At 46.2% G+C, this 24,030-nt stretch overlaps 1 protein-coding gene across 1 annotated transcript; it reads left to right on the plus strand.

Annotated features, from left to right (window-relative positions):
* The first annotated feature begins 12,546 nt into the window (after positions 1–12,546).
* On the plus strand, positions 12,547–17,455 carry LOC133351992 (complement C1q subcomponent subunit C-like). Its single transcript, XM_061567665.1, has 4 exons — positions 12,547–12,570; positions 13,789–13,960; positions 16,044–16,115; positions 16,965–17,455. The coding sequence occupies exons 1-4, from the start codon at positions 12,562–12,564 to the stop codon at positions 17,453–17,455; spliced, it is 744 nt and encodes a 247-aa protein (XP_061423649.1). The 5' UTR covers positions 12,547–12,561.
* The last annotated feature ends 6,575 nt before the right edge of the window (positions 17,456–24,030 follow it).

The raw sequence follows: 24,030 nt of genomic DNA on the forward strand, positions 1-24,030 counted from the left end.
AATAAAACGTAATAAAATAATTCTCACGACGTTTCGGCCACAACGCAAGCAGCCGTCCTCAGGTGAAGAATGAAACACCACCAAGCTTGGAGCGTATATTTAAGCTGGGTTGGAGAGGGGGAGGTGGGAAGAAGAGCGCCTTGACAAAATAATTTGCATATCAAGAGGAATTTAGCATATGGAAAATGCGTAGGAGGTGGGCGGGGGGGTTTCAAATTAATATTATGCCCGTGCATTATGCAGGATTAGCTTTAAATCGAAAGTCTCTGAAAAGCTTGATGCATCTTATGGGTTTCATTTGGAATGTTATGCGAGCGTGCGTCGCCCTTTTGTCATTCCATTGCCGGATGAGGGCATGCCCACACCGTGCAGGTCACAGAGGTTATTTAGCATACTTCACCACGATGGTCAGTGTGGGTAGGGAATGGAGGGGCGAATGGACAGAGCATAGTACAGTCCAACAATGGATTTTGCTCCACTGTCCTCTGCTAACAATGCACCATTGCTTATACATGTTGGTCAGCTATTCAGGCGCTATCCAGGATTCATCCTAATTAGCTTCCGTAATCTGATGCGAACCGGCACATTTAACGTGATTTTATCATTGTCATGGAAATTAACACATTGGTTAAAAGCACACTCGGAAGCTAAGCAAGTTAGAGCCCAGTTAGTACTAGCATAAGTGCCTGGCTGGGAATGACAGGTGTTATAGGCTAGAGTTGCAAGGTGTACGGGAGAAGGCAGTATAGCAATAGTTTCCTGAATAAATTTGTGAGGAGCTTGGAATACTATTCCTCTGTACCATCTGAGGTTTCTCCACAAGCCAAGAGTTAATTCATGGATCTGGCCAAACATCACCATGAAGGATCCTGGATAAAAGTACGGGGTATAAATAATATTTGTTATATTAAGAGTTGGACATATTTTAACATGTAGACTGGCATTTATAAGTATCGTATGTCAAATTAAACCCATCACAATATTGACCCTTGGCAGACCTGAACATCCAGACAAACGTGTTGGTAGGTAGGCAGACAAAACAGTCGATATTCAGGGATGTAAATAGTTTGGTAGGTATGCATGCAGGTGGGTGACTAGGCACGATAGCAAGAAGATGTGCAAGTTAAGTAGATAGGAAGGCATATAACTAGGTATGCAGGCTAATTATCAGGTAGATAGTATTGGAAGTTAGATATTAGTTTGATAGTGAGGAAGGCTGAAAGTCAGTTAGGAAAACATTTTATAGAACAGGCGACGGCAGACTGATAAAAGCACACACACGCCACGCACATGAACTCAAGCACAAGTTTGATGGACGGCTTATTAGAGCGCTCATTATCACTGGCCAGTCTCGAGGCTTTGTCTGCCCCTGAGCAATTTCAGCCACTGAACACTTAGCACATGCACGAGGTGAGTTCTCTCTGGCACTTTAGGCGGCTCATCTCTCACTGCGCCAACACATGGAGCCCCCAGGGCAATGGGAAATAGGAGGCAAGACAGCAGGAGGCCGAATTGAGGTATTCACTTGTTAGCAGAAAAAAGAGCATCTTAAACGACAATTTACATAACGACAAACACTTGCCCCTAATGAATTCGGATGCCAATTTAAATCCAATTTGGGGAAACTGGGAGGTCCCAAATGAAATTCCCCAACCCCAGGAGAACCATGCCCCACCAACCCAAATTATAACGTTAACTGCCCGCACAAATCAGATGTGGAGGAGTGTATTTGATTGATGCTCCTGTTTCTCTCTCACTGTCGTTCAGTCACTCGTCGCGACTTCATTGCTACTGCTATTATCATTGTTTGCATTAACTTCACACCTTGTACAGAAACAAGCATTGTGAGAATACATTTTCACTGCAGGCCTATTTTCATTCACAAGGCTTGTGTCTGTAGATATGATCTTTGTCTGACCTGTTGTTATTACCATTGGACGATCCTAAACATCTGCGACATGTGTCTGATTGTCTTTTTATAATTCCCAGATTTCGCACACGCTTTGGACCTAAAGCATTTAATGTAGCTGCTCCAAATTTTGGAACCACCCAGTTTTGTCTCTTGGCATCGTCATTCTGCCAACTCTGTCCTCTGTCCTGCTGGACATCTGTGAAAAGAGCTTCATTGCTCATTTGATTTCTCCAGGATAAACACAGATTGTGATTCAAATTACTATTGCAATCACTCAAGTTCAAATGTGAATGTGATTTTACAATATAATTGTTCTTATTACGTTTGTTTTTATCTATAAATGTAGAATGATTTGTTGTCTGCCAGCCGAGTCGCCCTAGAAAAATATATTCTTAGCTCAATGGGCTATGCTCAGGAAATAAACGTCTGATTCTGATACCTCAGCATAGACCTATTCTATTTGATTGACTTTTTTCCCTTCATCAAAAGTTGTGTTTAACCACCATAACGCAAAACAGAATGTCGAACTGATGGGTTTTTGCAACAGTGCTATTTTAATCGTGGCAGCAGTGGCTGTGATTGTAAGTGGAGGCAGGTGACTGAGGTGTTAGTTGCTGTGCTGGCTTCCTAGCTTTCCCCGCACGGCAGTTTCAGCAATTGCCGAGTGCAGCAGTCCCCAAGATACGAACATCCGCACTTACGAACGAACAGTCATAAGATGTTATTCTTTTTAACCATCTGACTTACAAAGTTCGGTCGTACTTATGAACTGAACCGCGGGACTTTTTTGTTCGGCGGAGCAGTCCTCCGTGAGATGTAATGAGTCCCAGCATCCCACGTGATGCACAAGAGTGAACCTTGAGACTCAAGGTTAGTGAAAATACAACTTTTTTTTCATGTTACTTTATTTTAGGTTTTCTTTTATTCACTCAACAGTATTTATAACAGCATTACATGCTAATGTACAATATTTCGTCTTATTTATGAGTTTAACATAGCCTACTATTTTTGTTAAACCATGACACATTTTATATGTACAAATAACTATTGAGTTCCGAGATACAAAAACATTTAATTACGAACGGGTCTTGGGAACGCAACTCATTCGTAAACCGGAAGACTGCCTGTATCTTAAATCCCCGATGGGGCAGTTGGACACTCGTAGGCTCTCCGGCAATGGAGGAGAGAGCCATCATGCTCTGCAGGAGCAGAATGGGTGCCCAGAGAGGGGTTCCCACTGCACTGGACTGGAAGTCAGTTTTTTCAGTTTTCAGTTTCATTTATTAGGTACTAGCATAAGTACCCGGCGTTGCCCGGGTGAAAAATATATTTCTTAATAACCTTACATATATACACAGATGGGCTGCTACCCCTGCCCCCCCCAGCCACGATCTCCTCGGCCGCTGTGCAGTAATATGTACGGCCTATAGTGTGGTGGGGTGTCGAGGCCTAGTACCGTGCAGAGCCTCCGGCCTCGCCTAAATTGCCCACCCGGCTGAGGCTGGGTACTGGGGCCGTTAACCCCCCCCCCCCCCCCGCGCTACAATAATACTGTCTAATCGCTATAATTGTATTATCTACCGACCCTATAATAGTAATTGCACACATTGGGGTGGGGGGGAGTGAAGAGGACGTGAAACTTTGATGAATTTACCTCAGAGTCGCGTGTTAATGCGTGCGCATATTTTTAACGGGAATTAAAAATGGCGTCCATCCCGCAGCGAATGCGTCGCTACCCGTTGCCAGGGGCAACCGCCGTCCAATGAAACTGCGTATGGTCCGGCGACACACAGACAGACAGACAGATTTGCGATTTTATATATATAGATAACCCTATGAGCCATGCGGCTCTTGACTCGGGTGCAACCGCAACAAAACAAAAACATGAACAAGAAACAGCTTAAAGGGACTACACGCAACAGAAAAATCCTGGAAAAAACAGCAAAGTCTTCCAGAAAAAATTTACCCGTAAAAACAAAGTTTTTCACTATCAATCCTTTATATGCGTGGCGGCTAGAGTCCTCTCGTCCTCTGGCTTGAGATGGCTGCCACCTATGGGTCAGATGATTGCCTGCCACCATTAAGCAATTGGTAATTAAATATAAAAAAAATTCCTAAAAAGTGTAAAGTTATGGAAACAAATTTTCACGAAAATAAATTGTCACGCACAACGAGTCTGTGTGCAAAATGTCAGCTCGATTGGATCACGGGAAGTGGGTTAAAAAACGACCGAAAGATTTGCACGGTCGTAAGCGCGCAAGCAAGCAAGTGAACTTAATATGAAGTATTTAAAAAAATTAACCCATAAAAACAAAGTTTTTCACTATCTATCCTTTACATGCGTGGCGGCTAGAGTCCTCTCGTCCTCTGGCTTGAGATGGCTGCCACCTATGGGTCAGATGATTGTCTGCCAGCATTAAGCAATTGGTAATTAAATATTTTAAAACAATTCCCTAAACAGTGTAAAATTTAGGAAGACATTTTTCTCGAAAATTAATTGTCACGCACAACGAGTCTGTGTGGAAAATGTCAGCTCGATTGGATCACGGGAAGTGTGTTAAAAAACGACCGAAAGATTTGCACGGTCATAAGCAAGCAAGCAAGCATGCAAGTACGCAAGCAAGCAAGCACGCGAACTTAATATAAAGGATTTAATAAAGGATTTTAAAACACCGTATTTCAACGCTGTGTGCAAAAAATCCCATTGGGATGCAAGTCAGCACCAGCGCGAGGCCGGTCGCCCATGCACATGTGGCCTGACAGCACTAGGGCCACGGCAGTAGCCGGGTCTGGCCGGAGCAACCAGCCCCATCTTCAGCTGTCTTGGTGGCGCTGTGTGGGGAAAGCAGCAGAAACGGGGAGAGATGAATGATATCTCGACGGGTCCAGCCGCCACCCATTTCACCAATACACTGTGGCCAACCCAGTGAATTGTAGTCAATCAACCCCCCGCCTCCCAGCATTGGACTTGATACAATTACTTTGTTTTATCATTATTATTATACTTTTAGCTCAATGGGTTTCACAATACACGTGATGTAGAACAAGTTCACAAAACAATAGTATATATAAGACAGAACTGAAAAAACCTGGGGAAACTATTGAAAGTATGTATGTTAACTTCTTTGGCACCGTACGTAGCCAACCGTGCTCGCCGGAGGTGCAGGAAGGTGGACTGAAATCAAGGAGATTAACTGGATACGTCGAAGTGCTTTGGGAACCTGGTAATGAAAAGTAAATATTCCACTGTGCCTATAGAAGCAAGCTTTTGATCAGCTCGTGTTACCACCTGTTATGAAAAAACGGTTCAGAAACATGGTCATTCATGAAAATATAGAAGAACTTTAAAATGCGCAAAGAAGAACGGGGCTATGCATGCTTGTAATTACACTGTGAGAAAAGGAGGGACACGTGGATTTCAGAACGTATACAGGTTAATGACATCATTCAAACTTTTGATTTAAAGCTTTCGTGACTGCAGGGATTCATATTCTTGGTTCTTTTGGTAAAGTCACGTAGAAGGGAAATAATAAAATAATAAACCGAGAGGATGGATTCTGGCTTAGCAATCATTGGATGGATTTGATAAACCATTTCGGGTCTTAATTGATTGTGACCACGCTTACGGTGACTTTCAGACCACATTTCATCTCTTCTTCTCCCCCCTCCTCTTTTCCGAACATAGATGGACTCGTCCATCTGACCAACTGCCAAATCGCTGTCCGTGGTGCTGACGTTAGGAAAAAACGCCACTTTTTTCAAATTTTCTTGCTGTGGATTTCACACCTGATGATACTTGCTAGTGTTGCAATCGAAACGTCGTGAGAATTTAATTGTTTTATATTTTTATTATTTTATTATTTCCCTTCTACGTGACTTTACCGAAAGAACCAAGGATATCATTCAAACTGTAAAAAAGTGACATTGAGCAGGACACGCCATGGCTAATATATTTAAAGTAAACGGTAAAATGTTTCTTAAAAAAAAGCACGTGCCAATATTAAACAACGCAACGATTTAATAATGAACAAATTGTATTCCAACAAGGCTGTGTGTGTAGTGGGTAGCTTCGCTGTCTGAAACAGACAATCTGAGTTCAAATCCTGCAATGAACGAATAAAAGCTGGAAAAGGAGGGGACAAGGTGTCTAATAGATATGCGAGTGGGCAATTTCAGATACAGAGCACAAGGTGGAGTGGGGCATCTTGAGAAACCTCAACAATAAAGGAAAAACCTGGATTTGAAATGATAAGTACAGAGCTGACAAATAGAGATTGGAGTGAGAGAAAATGAAAGAGGCGTAAAAATATATACATATATCTCCTTTTCCTAATTTTCATAACATGTTTGACCACCTTGTTCTTCTGCCAAATTGTACAAGTGACTTGACTTAGCCACTTGTATGAATGTTGAACTTCTTTCGCATCGTACATAGCCAACCGTGTTAATAAGAGGTGTGCGGGAAGGTCTATGAACTAAACACGTAAAGCAGTTCTAAATTAATTAATTTTAAATTTATATGTAATAGTACATAGTTCTAGTGGCTTCCTGATATCGGAAGCCAATGCAACTTGGTGAGCACCGGATGGATATGTTCGGATCTTGCAGTACCCATCACGACACGTGCCAAATAATTTTGTACATGCTGCAGCTTACTAATGTTTTTGCCAGACGTCTCATAAAGTAGCGAGTTCCAACAATCGAGCCTTGTCGATACTATGCCGCCATGTTGGCTATGTAATGACTCAATAGTGGCCATGTGTCGTAGAGCCCTGATATTAAAATTACAGGACCTGACTATATTTTGCACCTGGTGCCGAGGCTCTTTTGATTAGTAGAAAGCTGAATCCTAGAGTCTGCGATCGCCACACCTGTTCTTCCCACAATTATTATTTCGTTCTTTCGGTAAAGTCACGTAGAAATAAATTTAATTAATTAATAATAGAATACGACGTTTCGATTGCAAAACAAGCAACCATCATCAGGTACAAATGAATGAGAAAACAAACATAGTAAACTTGGAAATATAATGCAATACAACACAGAGAGTCGGCCAACACAAGTCAACACCCCACCTGGTTGATTACGTTCCTCCAAAGATTGTTAAATTTGACACATAGACAGACACACAAGCAGAGAGAGACTCACACAGAGAAAAACAGAGAGATACACACAGATAGGCACACAGAAAGACAACGTCTCCTCCCACAATGTTTGTCGCCTCAGTACCAACCAGCAAAACCTCAGATTTTCCTCAATTAAGCAGAATTTCGTGTTGTGCAAAGCACACGAGCACCACTCGTGTGCAATCTTCGAAGTTACCGAGGTTCTCCATATCTAACTTTGACTTCACAGCGGTGTATAATTGTTTATCGGTATATTTATGGAGCTTGATGTCATGCGATGAGATGACATCGACCATCGGAGAGACGCATGTTGAAAATCGGAAGGGCAAACTATAATCGACCATGTAGGTATAACTTAATCCACCTCAGTGCCATTCCCGTTACACCAAACCTTGACCTTAGCCGCCCGATGGGTATCTTGTAGTCGATGGTATTGAAGGCGGCTAAGAGATCGAGGCCAACCAACACTGCGGCACACCGGTCATCAATCATCTTATAGAGGTCATCAGTGACCTTTAGTAGAGCCGTCTCAGTGGTGTGGAACTTCCAGTGCGCCGACTGCAATTGGTTGAATCTGCCCATTCCAGCGACACGGAAAAGTAACCACCTCGGACTAAGGCACTCTATGACATTTGAAAGCATACTCAGGTTTCAAATTGGGTGACAGTTTGCAGGGTCACTATAGCTCAAGCCGAACTTTTTCGAGAGTGGTGTTACCTGCGCCATTTTGAACTGGTCTGGAACACAGCCCTCGCTGAAATAAATATTTTCCAGGTTGACAATCAGCAGCGCTAGCATGTCTGAGCATAATTTGAGAATCGACGTGTGGATGTAGTCGAGAGATGATGTTTTATTTGACAGCCATGCAATGAACATCGACACCTCAGCCACTGATCTTGGTGCCAGGGTCTCGAGTTTGGCATTGGTTCCAGGTTGATCAAACTCAGATGGCAGCCCGGGAGAATGTGTTGCCTTCAAGTTAGAAACTGTCATCTTGACCATCACTATTTTATTGGCGAAGAACGTTGCAAGTACTGTGCACAGACCAGGTTGACTAGTTGATGGATGGTTGGAGTGCAGCAGACCCTTCATGATAAGCCATAGAGCACGGGGTCACGAGCTGACTCATTGACATGAAGAGCTCAGAACGATCTGCGAGACTCAATAATGAGTCAGTTGTCAGATCTGCAGGTGGCTCTGTAAGCGAGTTGGACAGACTTAAAACCAAATATGCTCCAGCCTCCTCCGGGTCTGCTTTGCTGCGATAGTCTCCGGAGACAGACAGTTACTGCACGCTTTCCCCGTTCTCTTTGTGCTTGTTCAGATGACCACGATTTCATCAAGAACAACAGTGATATAATTTTCTAATTGAGCTGCAAATGATCGACCATCGATACAGGATTTAGACACGCCAATGAAGACCGAACTTCCGATGGCAAGCATTGTAGTCCAGTCAGTGGCGTCACTAGTGGGGTGCGGGTGGTGCGGACCGCACCGGGTGACACCGTCAGAGGGGGTGACACCAAAATGACTGTCTATACAATATTTGTGCAGTGTTTCGGCAGAAATGTATTATTTTTTTATTTTAAAAAATATCCCTGTAGTTAGTTATAACAACAAAAAATTTTCGTAAGCCCAGCTTACATGTACAATATACCTACAAGGCTAAAACTGTGCTAATTTACTTTTTGAACCTTCTAATGCGCTCCAGTCGGAGCTGTCATTATTACCCAATTACAATGATGCTTCAAGTCACGTGGTTTCGTCTGCACGCGCTACAAGCACGCGCTGTTGTTTTCGTTGCTGCTCGTGTATATATAGTCGCTGATTGTCACATTTTCTGTTGTTTTAGCTACAATATTTTTGTAATTAGTATTTGTGAAACTATATGAATAACTTTTTGGAGAATTAAGTAGTAATTAAAGGAAATATTGTAATTTAAAGGTGTAATTTTATTTTGCTAGTTGTTTATGTCACTACTATTGCCATTACATTCAGTGATATACGGTTATTATGATTTACGAGTAACATTTGTACAAAAAACATTACTAAGGATTCTGTATGGTCTGAAATGGGCAGAGGTCCATGAGGGGTGACACCAACCCTAGTGACGCCACTAAGTCCAGTCGTTTCTGGTCTTTGTATGACATCATTATGACGGATGGGCGAATAATCTATTCGGTAATGCTACTCTCACGTCACGTGACTGTGATCTGAAATACCCCACGTCTCCACTAACAATGTTGGTCGCAGTTACAGCATCGGCGGATGTGAAAATATGCTCCAGTATATTTCTGAAGTTACATGTTGCACCACTAATGTGCTGGGTTAAACTGTGACTGTTGATTCTATCGGCAAGATCACTAGATTTTACCACAACAACTTGTTCGTTCGGGACAGTTCAAGTCACCGCAGATGATGTAGCAAGGGCTAAGTGACCCACAGTCTAGCAGACTGGAAAGCTGGGAAAATTAAATAAAAACATTTTAAGAAAATGGTTTAAGAAATGTATTTCGTACAGAAAATTATTAGTTGACATGGCAACTCACTGCCCCCATACAGAGAGCGCTCCCATGGCAAAGTGGCACAGAGACCTCCCCAAGTGGGCCCCGTCTGCTGACCGATGGGGGGAGACCAACCAACCGCCAATGAGCTACATTTTTGATTTACCATATAAAGTGGAGATCTTTACATATCGCGCGAGATACTGATTTGAGGCTAGGCTGACCTCGGGGAGGCCCAGGACCGGTACAGGTTATAATCGTCACTCGTGTTAGCCGTGAGCGGGAGTCGAACTCGGGTCGCTGGGTTCATAGTGCAGCACGTTAACCGCTACACCACTGCTCCCCATGCTTACGGACTACATGCACACGTGACGCCAGCCTGCCCATACAATGGGCTATTGATGATCCAAAGCCAGCAAAGAGAATTTCACAAAATGTATCTGATGAAGCCTGAATTCCCAAATGAGATTTTACCTCCAGATTTCATATTTAGGAAAATAAACTTCGGAGTGCACGTGTGCCCAACATACAAGGGCACATAAGGACACCCACAAAAATCACACGCACACTGAAACACACACAAAGACCACCCATATTGCATTTAACTGACTGTTGGGGAATGCTGTTCGCGAGCACCTATGAAGACCGGCACAGCAGACGAGCACACAAGGATGTGGGTGGTCAACACCACACCTGGCAGCTGCCTTCATCTCCGGTCCTTCTATTTACACTCTGCACCAGGTATTCATTTAAGGCTGAATCGACCTCGGGGAGGCCCAGGACCGGTGGGAATATTCGCGACTGATGTAACCTTTAACAGACTGTTGGGAGAAGCGCTGTGATCGCAAACACACACATACTGTATAGACACAAACGATGATGACAAACCCACGCAATGATACACATACATGTGTAGGACTCGTACTGATGCGACAGCTTATTTGTCTTTCTCGTCTCTTTTATTCATGCATATAGTTCACACCTCCTCCTCGTCATCACTCCATGCCTCTCCGTTCGCTCCCATGCACAACCCGCCATCAACAACACTCCATGTCTCCCCGTTCGCTCACTCCGCTCCGTGACTTTCGCTCGCTCTCCCTCTCTCCCAAGGTCCGTTACTCCGCTGCTACCCTACTCTGTACTCACTCCGTCCCATTGCTACCGTACACTGTATTCCCTCTATCCACTGCCTCCGCTGCTTCCCTACTCTGTACTCACTCCGTCCATTGCTACCGTACACTGTATTATCTCTATCCACTGCTACCGTACACTGTAATATCTCTATCCACTGCTACCGTACACTGTGTTCTCTCTATCCACTGCTACCGTACACTGTGTTCTCTCTATCTACCCTTATCGTATCTATTCTTGCTCCCTGCTGCTCCGCCTCTGTCCCGGGCACCAACCACTCCAACTCCGACTCCTACACCAACCAAGACTTCAAGACTCCCCGTCTCTCCGTTACGCTGTGCCTTTATACCCGAACCAATCAACCCTAATTAATTATCTCATCCCCCGCTTCGCTACTCGCCCCCAGGCTCCCAGCCTCACGTGACCATGTTATCGCCGCCAGCTCGGCGCCAGTCATCAGCCACTCACCCTCCTGACCAATCACCGGCCTGCATCCTCAGTTACCCCTAACACCTGTGGCGTCTCTTAACGACCTCCCCCTTAATGCCACGACAACAACAACTCTATCCTCAGTTGCCCCCACTGTACGCTGCTCGCTTTGGATAGCAACAGAACGCGTGGCGCGTGATATTTCAAGTCCTACACATGTGTACAGCCAGTCCTCTACCTACGAACATCCGCACTTACGAACACCCGCACTTACGAACCAGCTTCCTTGATATATTTTTTTACCATTAACTTAAAATGCGAACTCACACTGGCAAACTGAACCGCGGAACTATTTTGTTCAGCGGACCAATCCTTGGCGAGATGTAATGAAGAAGCCTCGCGCTGGGAGTGTTTGTGTTCGTGCGCATATGTGTGTGTGAAAGTGTGTGAGCACCTCCGGCAGGCAAGGCTGCATTGGCTGGGCCATGTAGCCCGCATGCCCAATCACCGCATGCCCAAACAGCTTTTGTTCGGCCGGATCGAGGGGGCTAAACGGGCACGGCACGGGCTAGAGAAGAGATGGAGTGACGTGGTACAGGAGGATGTGGAGCTCAGTGGACTTGCCGATGACTGGTACCAGCGGTGTCAAGATCGGCCTCTGTGGAGGAGGCTCGTGAAGGACGCTACTGGGCAGTTGGAGGCAGTCGCCCTCCAAAAACAACAAAGGGCGGAGGAGCGACGCTCACAACAACGAGCGGAGCGCCGGGTGGCTAAAGCACAGCAAGTTGGCACAGTAGGGAGCACAGTTGGTGCATCAACCAGTCATCTCAGTAATTTCAGTCAGTCGACCCGTGGCACCTGGGTCTGCCCCGTGACCTCCTGCCAGCGGGCGTTCGACACTTCACGTGGCCTCAAGGTGCACATGGCCTGGCACAAGCGTCGTGGTGACGTCAACGCCACTTAGTGGTGTATGGCGGTTGTTGTGTAGGGGTCGGTAGTGCAACAGTTAGCGCGCTGCACTACGAACCCGGGGACCCGAGTTTGATTCCCGCTCACAGCTAACACGAGTAACGAATATCTAAATGAGTCATTGGCCTCCCCTAGGTCGACTCAGCCTCAAATGAGTACCGGGTAAGGTGTGTAAACATCGCCACTGGGAAGACAAATGCGGTTGGACGATGTGCTGGTCCCCCACCCCTCATGTGCCGTGCCAGCTTTCATTGGTGCTAATTGCTAACAGCACTTGCTCCTGCGGTCTCAAAAGGCTAACAGGGTATAATGTCTTGGGTCGCCCATCTGGTATGTAGAGGGGGAGGTGTTTGTCTTTATATATTCGTGTGTTGATTGTTCATGGTAGTTTTGGCTGAAGGCGTGACCCTAATGTATAAAGGGAGGGCCAGGGACAAGGGAAAACCTCAGAGAGAATTTGGCAGGATCTCAACGCAGAAGCAAAGGCCAGATGTGCAAAGTAAGTCTGTGTGTGTATGTACCGTTCACGTGTTCTGTGATTAAACCAGGCTCAAGAAATTACATTTGGTTCTTCGTTTGACAATCCAGATTTAAAATTTAAAATAGTTTGACTGTCATGTGGCTGACATAAATTGTGTAATTATCCTGCGGAGCATTGTTGCAGTGGTTAAGGCACCGCACAATGAAGCCGAATGACCCAACTTCGATTAATGGCCATGGCTAAAATCAATAGCGAACGATATCTGATCCGTACATTAGTCACAATGGGTTGGTGAATGGTGGTGCCCAGGACCAGTTAAGATATCACTCACCGGGGTCTGGAATCGAACGGAGGTTGCATATTGCGGTGTGCTAACCACCGAGCCACTTCTCCCCATTCTAAATTACTAGAAAAATACACAGGAGGTTCTCGCTGGTCTTCACTCATCACTGGGACGAGGTGTTATGCACCAATCAACAGCTTAACACATTTTCTTCTGAAGAATATACACTTCGTTCGACTCGGATCTGGAGTTTAGGCACAGGATAAAACAAGTAGTGTTCATTCGTTCGTTAGTTCCTCAATCCGCTTGTCCTGGTGAGGGTCGCAACGGCAACATGTTGAGTAGTGGCGGTCGAGACCTCCCTTTCCCTGGCGACAGACCCCAGCTCTTGCTAGGGAATTCCCAGGCGTTTCCATGTCAGCCGAGCGACATCGTCCCGCCAGCATGTCCTGGGCCAGTCCCGGGGTCGTCTACCAAATCAAGTCATGTATATTACAAAATTGCTCTATTAATGGCATTATATGTGTATATATGGATTAAACAAAATAATTTATATTTTGATTTAAAGCTTTCGTGACTGCAGGGATTCATATTCTTGGTTCTTTCGGTAAAGTCACGTAAAAGGGAAATAATAAAATAATACAAATATAATGATGATTGCTTGTGTTGCAGTCGAAACGTCGTGAGAATTTTCATTGTTCTATCTTTTTATTATTTTATTATTTCCCTTCTACGTGACTTTACCGAACGAACCAAGAATATAACATCATTTATATTGTATCTTGTGACTAAACAATAGGTCCGAGCAAATAAATTATTTTCCTCACCAAAAAATCTACCAAAACCCTAATTTAAACCCACTGATAATAAAACCAACTTATATTTTTTATGCGAGATATTTCTGCGAAAACGACAATGCTGTGGCTCAATATACTGACTGGCCGCTCCCCCAGATGTCCGTCTTATCTCTGCTGCTCGCCTCGGCTCTGCTCTCCGTGACCACGGAGCTGGGAGAAGGAGCTGGCGCCCAGGAGGATAGAGCCGTGTGTGCGGGGATGAGCGGGATCCCGGGGACCCCTGGGCAGCACGGGGCCCCTGGGAGGGACGGCAGGGACGGGAAAGACGGTGAGGGGAATTGATTCACAGCCCACAGCTGTCATTGAGATGCGCTTCTGCAGCCGTCTGGAACGCTTTTGCTTCCGATTTTAGGACGCCACTTGAGTTATGCAATTTTGAATTGATATTGAAAACGCATTTCTTTAGAACTGCTTTTTGTGTTTAGTTTGTCATCCTTCCCCCACACTTCCGATTAGCACGGTTGACTACATAAGGTGCGAAAGACGTTCAACATATATACATACAGTGAGGGAAAAAAGTATTTGATCTCCTGCTGATTTTGTACGTTTGCCCACTGACAAATAAATGATGAGTCTATAATTTTAATGGTAGGTTTATTTGAACAGTGGGAAACAGAATAACAACAACAAAATCCAGAAAAACGCATGTCAAAAGTTTTATAAATTGATTTGCATTTTAATGAGGGAAATTAGTATTTGACCCCTCTGCAAAACATGACTTAGTACTTGGTGGCAAAACCCTTGTTGGAAATCACAGAGGTCAGACGTTTCTTGTAGTTGGCCACCAGGTTTGCACACATCTCAGGAGGGATTTTGTCCCACTCTTCTTTGCAGATCTTCTCCAAGTCATTAAGGTTTCGAGGCTGACGTTTGGCAACTCGAACCTTCAGTTCCCTAGGCCACTCCAGGACATCAATGTGCTTCTTTTTGAGCCACTCCGTTGTTGCCTTGGCCGTGTGTTTTGGGTCATTGTCATGCTAGAATACCAATCCACGACCCATTTTCAATGCCATGGCTGAGGGAAGGAGGTTCTCACACAAGATTTGACGGTACATGGCCCCGTCCATCGTCCCTTTGATGCAGTGAAGTTGTCCTGTCCCCTTAGCAGAAAAACACCCCCAAAGCATAATGTTTCCACCTCCATGTTGGACGGTGGGGATGGTGTTCTTGGGGTCATAGGCAGCATTCCTCCTCCTACAAACACGGCGAGTTGAGTTGATGCCAAATAGCTCAATTTTGGTCTCATCTGACCACAATACTTTCACCCAGTTGTCATCTGAATCATTCGGATGTTCATTGGCAAACTTCAGACGGGCATGTATATGTGCTTTCTTGAGCAGGGGGACATTGCGGGTGCTGCGGGATTTCAGTCCTTCACGGCATAGTGTGTTACCAACTGTTCTCTTGGTGACTATGGTCCCAGCTGCCTTGATTCCTCACTGTTCTCATGATCATTGCAACTCCACGAGGTGAGATCTTGCATGGAGCCCCAGGCCGAAGGAGATTGACAGTTATTTTGTGTTTCTTCCATTTGCGAATAATCGCACCAACTGTTGTCACCTTCTCACCAAGCTGCTTGGCGATGGTCTTGTAGCCCATTCCAGCCTTGTGTAGGTCTACAATCTTGTCCCTGACATCCTTGGAGAGCTCTTTGGTCTTGGCCATGGTGGAGAGTTTTGAATCTGATTGATTGATTGCTTCTGTGAACAGGTGTCTTTTATACAGGTAACAAGCTGAGATTAGGAGCACTCCCTTTAAGAGTGTGCTCCTAATCTCAGCTCATTACCTGCATAAAAGACACCTGGGAGCCAGAAATCTTTCTGATTGAGAGGGGTTAAATACTTATTTCCCTCATTAAAATGCAAATTAATTTATAACATTTTTGACATGCGTTTTTCTGGATTTTTTTGTTGTTATTCTGTCTCTCACTGTTCAAATAAACCTACCTTTAAAATTATAGACTGATCATTTCTTTGTCAGTGGGCAAACGTACAAAATCAGCAGGGGATCAAATACTTTTTTCCCTCACTGTACATGTGTGACTCGTTAATTCACTCATTCAGGTAGGAGAGTGCGTGGAGGGGAGTAGAGTGAAATGAGAGGTAGGCGGTGGCGAGTCCATAGAGAATCCTGATAACCGTGAGAGAGATCTTGTAGTTGATGTTGGATTGGATTGGGAGCCAGTGAAGGAATAGGGCAGCAGAAGACTCATAATCATAATCTTCATTCATCGTGGAAAAATCCAACGAGCTAGTAAGCTTTCTTTCACAGATGTCCAGTAGGGGTTAGTCAGAAAGTTACAACAACAATGTCTCGAGGGGTTGCTGATCCGTTCATTGTTCTTTTCGCAGGTGTGATGGGAACACCTGGAGCTAAGGGAGACCGCGGGGCTTCAGGTGACAAAGGCGTGCAAGGGGAGCCAGGTGAGCAGGGGTTTATCCAGATAGGGTGAGTCGTGCCCTGATGGCAGCAGACTTTTCTGCCACGTGGTGAGTTGTCCGCATTAAGTCAAATATGAAACGAAGCCTCTTCTTTGTTCATTAGATTCGTCACGTAACGTTAGTTTTTTTTTGTAACGTTGTTTTATCGTCATTAAAGAACCCACAATGCAATGTGGATTTAAAAAATGGAAAAAAATAACAGATAACGTGTGTAACAAACTCGACGAAATGCACGCTTAAAATCAGTGATCAAACGAGGGAGTTCGGGCTCACTGCCGATACCTCAGTAGGAGTAATCACATCACGTTTGTTGATGAATAACATCGGCTGGCCTGACATCAAACTGCAGCAGCAGCCAACAACTGTATATGGCTGAGGGAGAAAATGAGCTTCTACGTTCAGATCCTGAAGAAGCTCCTAACATGCTGAAGTTAATGCCAAACACAGGGGTCATTCTGCAAATATATATGAGGTTAAATGAAAACGTCTATTGAACCCGATGATGTGGCAATCAAGTGCCCAAGTGATTAGGACATCGACCTGTGATAGCAAACAAAAAAGTTTAAACAAAACACACCTCAATTGTGCATCTTATTAAGAAGCCACTGGAGCTATGTATTTTTAAAATATAGATGGAAAACTAATTTATTTTAAAATGTTTTTTGTGTTTTCATTTGTTGCCCCTCCCCCGGACCTCCAATTAGCATGGTTGGTGTGAAAGCAATTCAATATACATACACGTGTCGCACAGTGCCACCAACGGAGATTTGTGTCACCCATCTCTCAGTCGAGCACGTTGACATTTGACCTTGTTACCCTGTGTCTGTCTAGGTCTCCCGGGAAAGCTGGGCCCTCTTGGCCAATCAGGGCCCATGGGGCCTCCAGGAATCCCAGGTGAGAAGGGCGAACGAGGCGGCAAAACAGAGAATGGCGTGGGGCCCAGGTCAGCCTTCTCGGCAAAGATTGTGCTTTCCACACCGGCAACCGGATGCCCCATGAAGTTTGACGTCATCATCACCAACCCACAGGGGCACTACAACCCCATCACAGGAAAGTTTACTTGTGCATCCCCCGGCACCTACTACTTCACCTTGTTTATGCACTCAAGTGCCAGTGGCCATCTCGTGGTTATGATAATGAAAAATGGGCAATTGATATCCAATGTATGTGCCAGCCCAGACGAGGAAATTGGCGGTAGCGTCGTGCTGAGCCTCGAGACGGGAGATCAGGTATGGCTCGAGATGAAAGCTCCATACACCCATTTGCGAAATAACGAAAACAGGGACTCGCTGTTTAGTGGCTTTCTCCTTTTCCCCGACTGAATTGACTTCCATTGTCAGGGAATATGAAGTGAACACATGCACATCCTCATGAACATATTCACGCGTGCATAAATGCATACATCTTGACTTAAAGCATTCATGACTGCACAATTCATATTCTTTGGGTCTTTCAGTAAAGTCACGTAGATAGGTTGAAAGATCGAAACGTCGTAGTTTTTCTTGTTATTTTATTTCAAACTATCTACGTGACTTTACCGGAAGACCCAAAGAATGTAAATGCATACATATAAGATGAAGAATAGGACCCCCCCTATCGACTTTAACAGACTTTTGTTAAAAACGCTATGAGGGTCCAGAAATGTGCAGACATGTTCTTGGGGATCAGAGACTGGATCGCCATAGGGGTGGTGCTCGAATTTTTTTTTTGTATTAAAGAGTGTTGTGTTCTCATGGGCCAGCAACCCACAACCACCATGCGTAACTCGTAGAGCTGAGTGGCTCTAAGCGAACGCTTTGCTAAACCTCATTCTCGGGCATAGAATGTTGTAATCAGAGAATAGATCTGCCACTTTCTTTCAACTGGCTGCAACACCTCCTCCATGAGGATGTTTGGGGAGGTCTGGATTGGGTACCGAATGCTGTCAATGCAGCTGCACTAGCCACAGTCCTGGACCTCATCTATTTTCGATTGGCATCAGCAGAAGATGAAAAGTCTTTAATTCCTGGATACAAGTGATGATACAATTCTCGCTTCGAACTTTCAACATATAATGCAGACCGTCCCTCACATAAATGGGGTCTTTTGTGGATGCTTGCTTCCACAATGGAAGAATGGCAGGCATATCCTACAGATGAAAACCTGATGGGCAGTGGCCAGATCAGCTCCACAGTATGTCCTCATGTCAAGCAGATAAGCTCACGTTGACTGTTCCACATTGCATCGTGCAACAGATATTTCTGCTTTGACCTGACACACCCGAAGTGTTATGTGATGACAGAAAAGGATGTTGGTCGTTATGAGCCCATGGGTTGCACAGCAATCCAGCATTATTATTATTGAGATGATTTGTGGTATGCTTTTCAAAAATTCCACCTAAAGTGTTAGGCTCGTGACCCACCTTCGGCTTTAATAGAAGGCGCATTGTCCTTGGCTGCGACCCTCAATAGATGGTCATCATTAGTAGGGACTGAATCAACCAACACAATTCCTCACCACACATACACACACATTTGTAGAACACAGGCAGTTAAAAATATATATACACGTGCAGTTAATACACGCGCGAAGACAAAGCTCCCAGTATAGCCTTAACTGACTGTAGGGACAAATGCTTTTAGCGAGCACCTATTAAGGCCGGCACAGTCAACGAGGGGATGGGTGACTAGTACCACGCCCGACCGCCTTGGCTTCCCTAAGTTAGTTGTTTACACACCGCACAAGGTACTCGTTTGAGGCTGAATTGACATAAAGGAGGCCCAGGACCGGTTCATATATTCGTCATTGGTGGTGGCAGTAAGTGAGTTTCGAAATCAGGTTACGGGTTCATAGAGCCGTGCGCTAACCACTACCCTACGGCTCCCTACATACACGCATACGCACAGATACAACACAGACGACACTCAGCAGATGCTTGTTTTTTATTATTTGTGATGTTAACCATGAGACGATAGATGTTGTAAGTTCACGGGGCCCCTGCTAGCACTAGAGGCCGCTACATTTAACGCAAAAATATATTCGATTGTGTTTTTTTAACTCGTCAATGTTCAGTTTTAACCCTGTACTGCTTGTTTTTTGTTGCTTAAAGTCGTTCATTTGCGTTTCTGCTCTGCTTAATATTTAGACTCATGTGATGTTGATTTGCTCTATCATTGCGTGGCTCTGTTTTGTTTTGAATAAATTAAGAACCTGTATTCATTTATATTTGTGTAATGGGTTCAACTGAGTCGCAGACGTCGACTTTGAAGGCAACACATTTATTCAGTTCCAACACACGAGGTAAATTCCCTTTCACAGAATAACAACCTAAGGTGGTGACCACCCAGCTAACTATACTAGTTACCACGTAACTGTTACTACGGACCCAGGACTACAACATCTGCCCGGGTCCACGTGCTGGAAGACTTAAAACGGAGATCGTAGACGAAGGGTTTCTTCCCGGGATGAACAACCCTGGTCCCTCTCGGGACCCGGCTTATATTTTCTGTGGCATGGCCGACTCCGCCCTTGGCCACGTCCACCTTCCAGAATCCTCGGGAAGGATCTGGGTCCCAATCACATGACCCACCCTTCACCCCCTCTTGGGGCCCCTCTGTCAACTTAACCGGTTACGTGTCCTCCTGGGTCAACCAGAGTGCCATGGCCTCACACAACCTTATCCTTCGGTCCGTACCAAAATACCCTGTCCTGTAGGGTCGGCACTGCACTTACAGCCTGGTGCCATCCAGCACTATTATCCAGTGCACACCGTACCCCTCGAGGGCCGGCCCTATACTTACAACATGGTGGCATCCAGCGATGGCATTACATCGCACACCGTGCCCCTCTAGGGCCGGTACTGCACCCACAGCATGGTGACATCCAGCGATGTCACTACATCACCCCCCCCCCCCTTCGTAAAACTCAGCCGTCCTGGCTGTCAACTCCCCCTCAACAAATAAATACCCCATCCCATATCTATATCATTAAAAGGGAAATTCGTGAATATGTGTGTCTGTTCTAAATGTTTAGCATACTTCCCAACATGCAACAAACTTGGAATTTGGTATGTGGGTTGCTTCCAGACTGTACACAATGCAAAGAGTATAAAATAGGCTTTTGTATTTTTGCACGGTAAGTGAGTGGTGACGTCACATGATGTCACCCGCATGCGGCAGCGTTACGCAGTGTGCCTGCTGACGTCATGCATCCCCCCCCACCCTCCGCGTAGGCTGTGTATTAATCCAAGACAAGAATCCAAGTCTCGGGCGAAGCCGGGTAGTAAAGCTAGTATACAATATTTACAATATTTCCAGTGATGAATGGGGGAAGGGAACAGGGATATAGAACTCAACAATAGGCAACAACACAATGGAAAAGAGAAGGGGAGGGAGAAAGAAGAAAGAGACCGGTACAGATTATAATCATCACTCGTGTTAGCCGTGAGCGGGAGTCTAACTGTTACACCACTGCTCCCCACACGTACGGACTACTTGCACAGAGAAACACATGTGACGCCTGCCTGTTAACACAATGGGCTATTGATGATCCAAAACCAGCAAAGATAATTTCACAAAATTTCTCTGATGAAGCCTGAATTCCCAAATGAGATTTTACCTCCAGATTTCATCTTTAAGAAAATAAACTTTGGAGTGCATGTGTGCCCAACATACACGGGCACATAAGGACACGACAACAACAATAACAACCGCCACTCGCCACAAAGTGGCGGTGAAGTCACCACAATGCTTGTGCCAGGCCATGTGCACCTTGAGGCCACGAGAAGTGTCGAATGCCCGCTGGCAGGAGGTCACGGGGCAGACCTAGGTGCCACGGGTTGACTGACTGAGATGACCGAGATGACTGGCTGATGCACCACCTGTGCCCCCTACTGTGCCAACTTGCTGTGCTTTAGCCACCCGGCGCTCCGCTCGTTGTTGTGAGCATCGCTCCTCCGCCCTCCGTTTTTGCTGGAGGGCGACTGCCTCCAACTGCCCAGTAGCGTCCTTCACGAGCCTCCTCCACAGAGGTCGATCTTGACACCGCTGGTACCAGTCATCGGCAAATCCACTCAGCTCCACATCCTCCTGTACCACATCACTCCATCTCTTCTCTAGCCCGTGCCACGCCCGTTTATCCCCCTCGATCCGGCCGATTTGAAGCTTCGTGCGGAGCGATAGACCAGGTAGCTTCCACACAGTGTTACGCAACCGATGAAAAGATATTGCCGCTCGACTGATTCGGAGTGAGACCTCTGCTGTTAAACTGGAACCGGTCATAAGCACACTGCCCAGGTATGGGAAACTCTCCACTCTCTCCACTACTGCCCCATCACCGATTGGAAGTTGTGGGGGTGGCATGCTTCAGTCTCAGCAGCAGCGTCTCCAACTCCTCCTCTGAATGAGCAGCTATTATCAAATCATCGGCATACACAACGTGGTTGACCAATAGGGAGCCATCCCTTGATCGCACCCGGGCATCGATCAGCCTCCCATTATATCTGTACCAAATGGAAATTCCCCCGGTACAGCTATTGAAGGCTTCACGAACTACGTGGTAAAAATAGATGTTAAATAATGTGGGAGCCAGAGGACATTCCTGTCGCACACCAAGATGTACAGGGAAAGGCTCTGACTCCCGGCCACGTAGTTTTACCCGGGCACGCTCACCATCATGAAGGTCCTTAATGATCGTGAGCAGAGGGTCAGGGACTCCGAAAGCACGAAGAACAACCCAGAGCCCAGGCCTACTGATGGTATCATAGGCCTTGACCAGGTCAATAAAGCAGAGATGTAGGTCTTGTTGGAATTCCCTACACCTTTGCTGTAGCAGACGGACAGAAAATATGGCATCTGTGCAGGACCACCGTTTCCTGAAACCGCATTGGGGTTCCGCAAGCCTCTCCTCAGCGTGCCTAGCAAGGCGATGTTGAATAATCCTTGCCAGGACCTTTCATGGCACGCTGAGGAGTGAGATGCCCCTGTAGTTGTTACAGTCTGTGCGGTCCCCCTTCTTAAAGAGGGGGACCACCAGGGCATCCTTCCAATCCTGCGGAACCCGTCCAGCGGTCCAGACTGTTGTTATGATGTCATATAGGGCAGTCTGTGCACAAACGCCACCCTCCCTCAGCATTTCGCTTGGGAGATCATCTCTGCCCGGTGCCTTTCCTGGTCTCAGACTCCGGATCACCTTCAGTACAACAAATGGCACCTCAGCCAGCCACTCACAGGGGGTGACTTCTTCCAATATTTGAGGCACCGCAGCCTCAGCAGGGTTATCCCCACTTTGTGCCATGATGTTTTCCTGGCTGAGGGATTTCCCCTCCCCCAGGACCTCACAGAAATGCTCATCAAATCTGCAAACCTGTTCCTGGGGGTCGGAGATTGGATCGCCGTTTTTTCCCCTAATGATAGTAATAGGTGTGGCGCTGCAGGTTACTTTTTTGATGGAGTTAAATAGTGCTTTGTGATCGCAGGCCACAGAGGCAGACTCCATCTCCTCAGCAACCCGCGACCACCACCCATCCTTGCAGTGCCTTACGGCTCTCCGAACCTCCGAGCGAAGGCTGAGGTTAACCTCCTCATTCTCTGACTTGGGATGCCGTAGCCGATGAGAGTGGGCCTGTCGCTTTTTCTCAACTATCCTGAACACCTCCTCTGTCAGCCATGGTCTCCGGGGAGGTCTGGACCGCGTGCCCAAAGCAGCCATTGCAGCTGCATGAGTCACAGTCCTAAACCTCGCCCATTTACCCTCGACATCAGGAGGAGTGGGGGACGATGCCAACCCCAGCTGCAAGCAATGATGAAATTCTCACTTGCAACTTTCATCAGCTAACTGAGACCAGGCCACTTTAGGTTGGAATGGGGTCCTGGGTGTACACCCACCACCAGAGTGGAAGAATGGCAGGCGCATCTTACAGATGACTAGTCGATGGTCAGAGGGCAGATCAGCTCCATGGTAGGTCCTGGTGTCAAGGACATGGGCTCGCATCCGCTGGTCCATCACGATGTAGTCCAGCAGATGTTCTTGCTTGGACCCGGCATGCATCCATGATGTTGTGTGGATGCACCAATGCCGGAAGAGCGTGTTGGTAATTACAAGCCCATGGGCTGCACAAAAATCTAGCAGCCTCCTACCGTTGTTATTGAGCTGATCTGGCCCATGCCTTTCAATCACTCCAGACCAGGTGCCAGCATCATGCCCAACTCGGGCATTGAAGTCACCCAAAAAGATGACTCTGTCCCAAGTGGCCACTTTAGCTAGCACCTGTGACAGGAGGTCATAAAAGGCATCTGACTCATCGGCTTTTCCTGCATCCCTCCACGGATGTTGGTCTTCGGTGGGGGCATAAGAAACCACGACCACCACTCCTCGCCTCCGGTTGATGGGAAGGCGAGCCCAAAGTAGCCTGGAGCTTACAGCTTCCCACACCTCACTGCCCCGCTCCCACACCCCCTTCATTCTTTTGTTCAGAAGAAGAGCCACACCCTGTTGTTTGGTAGTCTCCTGCCCCGAGTAGAGGACTGTCCACCCCTCATGGTGGCAGGAGCCAGAACCGGTCCACCGGACCTCCTGAATGTTACAGAGATCCAGGCGGTACTGGTCCAGCTCCCGACAAATGAGTGGCAGCCTCTCCTCCGCAGTAAGCGTTCGGACATTCCACGTGGCCATCCGTAGTGGCTTATCGTTGTTTCTGGAGGAGCCCCGAGGGTGAAGATTCAATCTCCTGGCTCCGCCAATTGGGGTTTGGCCAGGATACGTCATAGACGGGGCCTCCGGCACAAGCTTATTAGTTACATATTTATATTTCGATTTAAAGCTTTCGTGACTGCAGGGATTCATCTTCTTGGTTCTTTCTGTAAAGTCACGTAGAAGGGAAAAAATAAAATAATAAAAATAAAAGGTCTGTCGGAAAGAC

The sequence above is a fragment of the Lethenteron reissneri genome, chromosome 39 (genome assembly GCF_015708825.2).
Source record: "Lethenteron reissneri isolate LAM-NWPU_2019-01 chromosome 39, ASM1570882v1, whole genome shotgun sequence".
Classification (NCBI taxonomy): domain Eukaryota; kingdom Metazoa; phylum Chordata; class Hyperoartia; order Petromyzontiformes; family Petromyzontidae; genus Lethenteron; species Lethenteron reissneri.